Source organism: Protobothrops mucrosquamatus, unplaced genomic scaffold (assembly GCF_001527695.2).
Source record: "Protobothrops mucrosquamatus isolate PMUCROS unplaced genomic scaffold, P.Mucros_1.0 scaffold45, whole genome shotgun sequence".
Classification (NCBI taxonomy): Eukaryota; Metazoa; Chordata; class Lepidosauria; order Squamata; family Viperidae; genus Protobothrops; species Protobothrops mucrosquamatus.
The window spans coordinates 6,372,920-6,382,413 of record NW_015386427.1 but is presented as its reverse complement, the minus strand read 5'-3'; the positions used below and the strand labels follow the sequence as shown (position 1 = coordinate 6,382,413).

The window sequence follows — 9,494 nt, the reverse complement described above, 5'->3', positions numbered from 1 at the left end:
TGAGAAGCTCAGCTGTGTTCTAGACGAACTCAAACATTGATTACAACTAAAAAATCAACTACACAGAATATAATAGAAAAAGTGGAACAATTAAATATTATGACAGAAGATTCAACTGATCAATAAATACAGTTAATGGAAAACCCAAAAAGGGACTGACAATATGGAAAAGGGAAAAGACTTCCTATATAAATCAGAAAAAACCTGAGGATCAAGAAGAACAGACTGAAGAGAAGATAAACAGTTCAGGACAACTATGTCAAGATGGAAAAATAGAGAGACAATTTGTTAGTCCTCTCAAAAAAAATAGCAACCGGATAGTTTTTTTCTACGTCAAACAATATACACAACAACACAGGGAGATTTATTTGACGACTCAAAAGCACAGACATGGAAGATGATTTGGCAAAGAAAGAAAGCTAGAATAAGACTGAAGAAAATTGGGGCTTTGACTTATTAATGAGAATTAAAATAGAATATACTCAAATAGATAATATATGTACTTTGAATACTAGATATTGTTATGAGTTGAGATAAAGAAAACTTTGGTCATTTAAAACTTGGAAGTATAAATATTAACAGTTAAATCTGAACCTTGATTTGCTTATAAAGGTTAAATGTAAAGGTAATTAAGATATATATAAGCTAAAAATCTATTGATGAATGTAATAAATATGTTTTTACTTAGTGGTAATAATAAAAATTACTAGCTTAAATATGAGATAGTAGATATTAAGAGAAAAAGAGAGGAAGTATTAAATGTTGAAATAAGAGAAATTTTGGTTACTAAATTTAAGATATTTGGAAATTACCAGAAAATAAGAATGTTATATTGTATTATTAATTAGTTGATGTAAGATGGTGAGAATTCAATTAGATAAGACGTGTATCCTGAACATTAAATCCTGTGATGAATTGTGATAAAGGGAATTGGGGTTATTTAAAACTTGGAAATTATAAATATTAAATGTTAAATTTAAATATTAATGGGAAACTAAAAATTGGGAAAAATTAACTAGGACATTGTCTAAAAAGATTGAATGTTAAAATAACTAGGATATGTATAAACTAAAAATTATTGATAAATGTAAGAAAGTTATTTTTATTTAATCGATATAATAAGAATTGTATTAGTTGAAATATGAGACAGTAAATACCAAGGGGAAAATAGAGGAAATATTTAATGTAATAGTTTGAGATCTGTACTAAAGATATTTGTATGTTATTGAATTATTGATCAACTCAGCCGCCACATTGCTTTTCAAATATTTAAATGTAAAACTAGAAAATCAATAAAATTTTCTTTAAAAAAAAAGAGAGAGAGGCCAGCAAGAAGAGGCTGGAAACAGAGCAGATAGCATTGATCAGCTAGACATTGTTCGAGTCCAGCAGGAGCATGAAGGTCTCCCCTGACCTATGGAGGTGAATATCTGTTTTGGTGGCCTGGACGTATGTCACCAATGACACACTGAAGGTGACTGTAGTTGAAAGTTGAGGTTTCCCATGATCCTTCACAAGAACTAGCAATCTCTGGATTTTGCTTCCTTCTAACTTCATCCAAAGAATATTTGGCACTCACCTCACCACTATATTGCCCCACTGTCCATGGGCCATTGTTTTCTTAAATCAGTTCATACTTTAGCCAGGCATTGTAGCTAGAATCCGTACCCAAGGCATGGAATGTGCCTACAATATGCCCAGGCATCACGGGGACCACTAGAAGAATCGGGTTCTCTTCCGATGATCCTGACACGGCAGGTGCATTGTCGTTCTCATCCAGCACAAAGACCTGAACAGTTGCATTGCCACACAAGGAGGGCATTCCAGCATCCTTGGCTCTCACCTGGAACTCCAGCAGTTTCAACTCCTCATAGTCCAAGGACTGCAGAGCATAGAGCTTTCCACTCTCCGAATGTACAGAGATGTAGCTTGACAATGGCCACAGCTTCTCGCCTATCCAATACGTGATCAGGGCATTCTCAGCTACGTCTGGGTCCGAGGCAGATACTGTGAAGATGTAAGCACCAGGGGGATTGTTCTCCTTCACAAAGACTGTGTAGGAGGGCTGTGAAAAAGCTGGAGCATTATGATTTACATCACTGATTGAAAGCCTTAGGATTCAGGTGGCGGACAGTGATGGAGTTCCTTGATCTTGTGCAGTGATTTGTAGACTGTACTCAGCAACATGTTTCCGATCTAGGTGCTCATTTAGCACCAATGAATAGTAATTTTTGCCAGTTGACACTAGCCTGTATGGGATCCCAAGTGGCCACAAAAAAGTGCTCACTTGTCCATTGGCACCAGTATCCCTGTCCAAAACAGTAATCAGAGCTATCACCATCCCCAATGGCGAATCCTCTTGAATAGTTATCAACAAAGACACCCCTGTGATTTCTGGAGGATTGTCATTGAGATCCAAAATCTCGATCAAAACTTTGCAGTGTCCTGATAATGGAGGATTTCTGTTATCTTTTGCCTCAACATGTATTTCATAGAAATTCCTTTCCTCAAAGTCCAAATGTCCTTTCACATATATCTCACCAGTTTGATGATCAAGGATGATTTTTTCTTTCCCATTGGTAGGAGAAAAATTACTTGAAATGTATGTAATTTCTCTGTTTGTCCCCTCATCTAAATCTGTTGCATTTACCTTAAATATTACCTCATTTTCTGAGTTTTCTAAAATCTGGACATTATAAACTGACTGGTTAAATACAGGAAGGTTATCATTTGCATCTAGCACTTTGATCCCTAACTGCACTGTACCAGTGAGTTGTGGGTCACCTACATCGGTGGCTAAAAGACATAAGCGATGAACAGCACATTCTTCTCTATCAAGAGGTTTATTTAAATCAAGAAATAAAAAGACACTATGTTCATAAGTTTCTATTACTAGACTGAAGAGTAGGTTGGGATTAAGTCTGTAGCTAAGCAGAGAGTTTGCAGCAATATCAGCATCGGAGGTTCCCTCTAGGGGAAAACGTGAATTATGAAGACTAGACTCTGCAATAGTAAATTGCCTCTCTGTAACAGGGAAGATTGGGGCATTGTCATTTATGTCTATTATCTCCACCTCTATGTGAAAAATCCTTAACGGTTTCTCCACAAGGGCATCCAGATGAACAATGCACATAGCCCTCTTGTCATAAAGCTTCTCCCTGTCAATCTGAGAATTCACAAACAAAATCCCATTCTGCACATTTACCTGGAAATATTCCCTTTGTTCCTTGGAGACCAACTGAAACATCCGAGACACAAGTTCATCCACCTCTAGACCCAGATCCTGGGCAATGTGGCCCACAAAAGTGCCCTGCTGGGATTCCTCCTATATTGAGTAATAGAGCTGGCGGTTCCCCATTCCCCAAAGAGTATGGAGGAGAGCTAGCTGCAGCAGTGATGCCTTCCCAGAATCCACTTTCCACACAAGCATGGCAAAACTGGAGACCTGTTTTTCTTTTTTAAAAAACAAACAAATCCCTTTCTTATAGGATTCAGGAGCAGAGCCCCAGTCCCACCTGTGAACTGATGGTGCTAGAATCTTTTCTAGTGGTTTTGCAACTGATAGCTGGTGCCTTTTTAATGATTCCGTGAGTAGGAGACCAGGAGGGCGGAGCTCTGCATTTTCAGCTTTACTTAGCTATTCATCGAGACAACAGTGACCCCTTGTGATAGCCTTCTGAAATTCTTCCATTGTTTTAATACAATTATTATAACCATTTTATAATACTTATAAATGTTGTAAACTTCTCAAATAATATTGATAATGTTATGCAATATGTTTCATTTTATACACCTTCTTCACTTATATTAATTTGTCTAACTCATTGTCTTACATTAATGCAGCAGCTTGACATTTGCTTAATGTTTCCATAGTCTATTTTTAATAAGATTATATTTTTTCATGTTTGCAAAAGATTTACAGGGCCAAAGTTCTTCATTAGATCTCCAAGTAATTAATTTTTCAGAAGAGTTTTGAACATGATGACAACAGTTCCAATCAGTTGAAAGTAGTTCATGTCTATCTCCAGAGTCCCCAATTAATGATATCAGTTTTGCATGTTCTGATCAGAAGAATACTAACTTGTAGTGGTATAAAACTTTTGAAAATTCTGGACAGGAAGCAAAGGAATTCTCAGATGCACTGTGTTTTGATTGGGGGTTACTTTTGTCTAGACAGGCAAATATGTTTTAGTTCTTATCTTGCTGGAGTTGTTACATTCCTATTGGACTTCTCCAAAATATATAGATGTAAAAATGCTTCTGAATAATTCAGGAGTATCTGAGTAAGATTTAAAAAAATCATTAAACCTAACTAATCATTAAACCTTGGTACAAGCTGCTTATTTGAAATCTACTATTATTGCAATCCAGACAGCATTTTTTTAAAAAAAGATACAATTTTTAAATGCTCAGTTCCTATATTTTGGTTTCCAGATCCAAATACAAAAAGCTCTAAGAGGTTTTAACATGTTTTTTTTCACAGTGTCACTCAGATACTGGAGCATGGAGCAGGTCCTTTCATCTCATGTAAATAAAAAAAGGTTATCCCAAGCCACTTTTGCCTGCATCTACTTCACATTTTTTAATAAACCATTCTTTAGAGTTTAAATGTTATAACATGGCCCCAAAACCTCTGGTGGTTTGCTGTTTTTATCATTACTATAACTATCCTATACTGCTACTTTCAAAGAGACATCCCTGTTTGGGCCGAAAGAAGAACAGTTGCTAGAGGCAAGATCAGACACCACTGATTTATTTTGAGTGAGCTCAGATCTTATCAGATCTAATTAAACACATCATCTAATAAAGAAACAACTTGCTTATGTCTGGGCCCCTTCTATACTTGCATGTGACATCATGGCCCAAGTATGAAAAAGCGGAGCTTGCATCACACTGTCAGGACACACACTTCATCATTATAACAACATTTTGGTTAGGAATAATGCCTATAGGAATACATAATAACTAAATCAGCAGAGCATAGGGATTTCACCAGCCTCAAAACCTGAGAATGTAACAAAAATAAATAAATCTAGAACTAAGGAGAAACTTCCTGACAGTTAGAACAATTAACCAGTGGAACAACCTGCCTCCAGAAGCAGTGAATGCTCCAACACTGGAAGTTTTTATGAAGAGACGGGACAGCCATTTGTACGAAAGCAATATATAAAAAAACGGATCTACCAAAAATCCCAGAGAATATATAAAATATTTTAAATGAAAAAATATCAATGATGGAGGTGACAGAGGCTATAAAAAGGCAAAAAAATGATAAGACTCTAGGTCCAGATGGGTTACCTGCAGAGCNTCTATAAGACATACTAAGTCCAATAATGAAAGAACTGTGTAATGAAGTACTTTTAGAGGCTAAAATACCAAATACATGGACAAAAGCTAACATCACTTTAATACCTAAAGAAGACTCAGACCTGACGCAAATAAAGAATTACAGACCAATATCTCTATTAAACGTGGACTATAAAACTTTTGCCTCAATAATAGCAGAACGATTAAATAAATTTTTGACTGAATTTATACCCAAAAGACAAATAAAAAATAACTTAAGAATCATTTTAGACATTTTGGAATATTATGAAATCCATCCAGGGAAGGAGATGGCACTAATATTTCTAGTTGCACAGAAAGCTTTTAACAACATAAATTGGCAATTCATGATTCAACAATTAGAGAAAATGGATTTTGGAGAAAACTTCATAAATATAATTAAAACAATTTATTATAGACAAACAGCTAAAGTAATACTAAATGGAGATTTTACAGAAAACTTCAATATCAAAAAAGGCACAAGACACGGGTGTCCATTATCCCCATTGTTATTTATATTAACACTGAAGGTATTAAACAGAAACATTAGGCAAGATACAGAAATTAAAGGATTGGAGATAAAAGATGAAAAATACAAATTACAAACATTTGCAGACGATCTGGTCTTTATACTAGAAGAACCCCATGAGACAAGCCTTAAGCTTATGAAAAAGAGAAGAATCTGGAGATGTGGCAGGTCTGAAAATAAATAGAGAAAAGACCAAAGTAATAACTAAAAATGTTACAGAAAAACAAAAAAAATCAACTCTCAGAAAAAACAGGTCTCCAAATAGTTTAAAAAATTAAATATTTGGGGATTTATTTAACAGCAAGATGTGCAACAATAAAAGAAGACAATTATGTAAAATTACTAAAACAAATAAAACTAGACTTGGAAAAATGGAAAAACAACTTTCAATGCTGGGGAGAATAGCAACAGTGAAAATGAATATTCTACCAAAAATACTTTTTTTATTTCAAACAATATCTGTAAGATTGGGAAAAAACTTCTTTGATGAACTAAATAAATTAATACTGAAATTCATTTGGCAAGGAAAAAAAGCTAGAATTAGATTGAAAATGCTTCAAGAAGCGAAAGAAAATGGAAGTTTTAGACTGCCGGACTGGACTTTATATTATTAAGCAGTTGTATTAACATGGCTAAAAGAGTGGATGACCCTTAGAGATAAAAGACTACTATACCTAGAGGGACATGATCTACAACTTGGGTGGCATGCCTTCCTATGGTATGGAAAGAATAAAATACACAGATATTTTCAATATCGTTACATAAGAAATGCACTTTTTATAGTTATTACACTCATATACAGAATGTCCCCATTTCAAAAGTCAATAGATTTTTTTCTTTTCTTGAACTATCCACTTTTTTACTTGTCATTTTTCTTTTTTTAAGTTCACGAGTGCATCACTTCATCATAACTTCAATCACATGGCAGTTTTTTAAAAATTACTATTTTTGCTTCCCTAGCTACCGACTAATCTGCTGGGTTCTTTTCCTTTCTCTTTCTCTTTTCTTTTCTTTTCTTTTCTTTTCTTTGACACTGATCCACTATTTCATCATTTTTCCATTCATGGGAAATATCCAGTAAAACCTGCTAGCACAGCTCAAACAAAAAATTGGAATCCTCCAGGTGGAGAAGATGGTAGTCTGCTTTCCAGATTGTCAAGTCCTTGCAAAATGTTGCCAAAGGCCTGTCAGTCAGACACTGGATTTTGTTAAGCCAATTTAAAATCAAGCCAACATAAGTAGTTTAAAAATGTCTTGTTGCAAGCATTCAAATGAAACTGCTGTTTGTTGTAATTCCACCGGAAGTGGAATTAAATTTAAATGTCTCGGGACAAAAAGATTTATAGGAATCATTGCACTGGACACTTTATTAAAATCAAAACACAACCCACACAATTTATCAGAATTATTACTAAGACCCAATAGCATCAATGCAGATTTCTCACAATTAATATCAAACTAGTATTAAAAAGTAAGATTAGGTATGGAAAATTTATGTATGAAACACAAAGCAACACAAAGGTGAAAAAGTATCTTATACTCTTGTTTCCTGCACTAAGATACTATATTTTATTTGAAATTTAAAATAGCATAAGGAAGATTGAATTTTTTTAAAAGGTTAAAAAGAGAATAGAGAAGGCATCATGCCATGCACCATATCTTAAAATAAAAAAGAAAATATTTTATCAGTAATCACTTATGATTTGAAAGTTCAATAAACTGTACCAGGGACAAACTAAATTTTTGGATTACTAGATTAAAAAAAGAAGTTAGAAATAAGATCTGAGGATATAGTGGGGGGAAAAATTCACCATCAAAGCTCTCAGATTGAAGAAAATTATATTGCAATAGTATAAATAGCTTTCTCTTTATAGGATATATAAATATGGACCTATAGTGGTACCTTGGTACTCATTGTTAATTAGGTGCCATGAGTACCTAAAACGATGAGTACCAAACAATTTTTCCCCATAAAGAATAACATAGTGAGTCACAAGGTAGCCAACAACAAGTTCCAGTTTGTGCGTTGAGTACCAAACAAGCGATGAGTACGGGGACAACATTTTCATGTCAAAATGCATTGAGTACTAGATTTGATGAGTTTCAAAGCAGTTGAGTACCAAGGTACCACTGTATTTCAGACAGCCATTTGGGTAAATCATGATTTACTTTGGATTTCTTCACTGAATGAGGGAGGATTTGATGACCTGAATTACCCTATCCAACTTTACAATTCTATACAATTCTACCTTTTGTCATCTGAACCAGTACCTAGATTAATGATACTAACAAACAAATCAAAATAATTGCTATATTTCCAATTGCAACTCATTCATGATGCTCTGATAGGTACTTCACAAATACTGTATAAATTAAAAAATTCAAAAACAATACTGTAGAATACAATCTTTAGTTACTCATGTATTCAAAAGCTATCTGTTACAAATCTAACACTTAATTATGGAAAAATATATTGTAACAATACTGATTCAAAATCGGTATCAGAGAAATAGAATGTGGACTGAATGTCAAGCACTAAAAAAAGGACCAAAACTCACCACTTTAGATGCATTTGGAGGCAGTTCTGTACCATTTTGAAGTTCTCCATTATTTGCAAAAACAGGAATGTTGGGACTGAAAATCATGAGATCATTCTTGGCACCACACTCTGCATTCACCCCTGCCAGGATGTGGCTGTGGCGATTGGAATAGGACCAGCTGCCCACTTCACTGGCACAAACCAGGGTGGCCATGCCAGGGCCATAAACCATGGTTTCTTTTGCGTTGCAGTGGCATCGCAAGGCCACATAGATGAGAATGGCTAGCAGGAATAGACTGGAAACAGAGCAGATGGCAATGATCAGATAGACATTGATTGAATCCACCAGGGGCACAAAGCTCTCCCCTGATCGTTGCACATAAATATCTGTCTTGCTGGCCTGGGAATTTGTCACCAGAGACACACTCAGGGTAGCTGTGGCTGAGAGTTGAGGTTTCCCATGATCCTTCACTAGAACCAACACACTCTGGATTTTGCCGCCTTCTGATTCATCCAGAGGATATTTGGTACTCACCTCACCGCTATACTGGCCCACAGACCATGGAACACTGCTTTCTTCAACCAGTTCATACCTGAGCCACGCATTGTAGCCAGAATCCGCATCCAAGGCATGGATCTTGCCTACAATATGCCCAGGCATCACAGGGACCACTAGAAGAATCAGGTTCTCTTCTGATGATCCTGACACGACAGGTGCATTGTCATTCTCGTCCAGCACAAAGACCTGAACAGTCGCATTGCCACACAAGGAGGGCATTCCAGCATCCTTGGCTCTCACCTGGAACTCCAGCAGTTTCAACTCCTCATAGTCCAAGGACTGCAGAGCGTAGAGTTTTCCACTCTCCGAATGTACAGAGATGTAGCTTGTTAATGGCCACAGTTTCTCGTCTATCCAATAGGTGATCAGGGCATTCTCAGCTACGTCTGGGTCCGAGGCAGATACTGTGAAGATGTGAGCACCAGGGGGATTGTTCTCCTTCACAAAGACTGTGTAGGAGGGCTGTGTGAAGGCTGGAGCATTATCATTTATGTCACTGATAGGCACTAAGAGGCTGATGCTAGAAGACAGGGGTGGAACGC

At 36.0% G+C, this 9,494-nt stretch overlaps 1 protein-coding gene across 1 annotated transcript in view; it reads right to left on the bottom strand.

Annotated features, from left to right (window-relative positions):
* Positions 1-9,494, bottom strand: part of LOC107283624 — a 69,039-nt gene that overhangs the window by 736 nt on the left and 58,809 nt on the right. The window contains exons 10-14 of the mRNA XM_029283270.1: positions 8,403-9,491; positions 7,509-7,513; positions 2,288-3,325; positions 1,691-2,065; positions 347-413 (exon numbers count right to left, since the gene is read on the bottom strand). Of these exons, the coding sequence (XP_029139103.1) occupies positions 347-413; positions 1,691-2,065; positions 2,288-3,325; positions 7,509-7,513; positions 8,403-9,491 (2,574 nt within the window). The remainder of the gene's footprint in view (positions 1-346; positions 414-1,690; positions 2,066-2,287; positions 3,326-7,508; positions 7,514-8,402; positions 9,492-9,494) is intronic.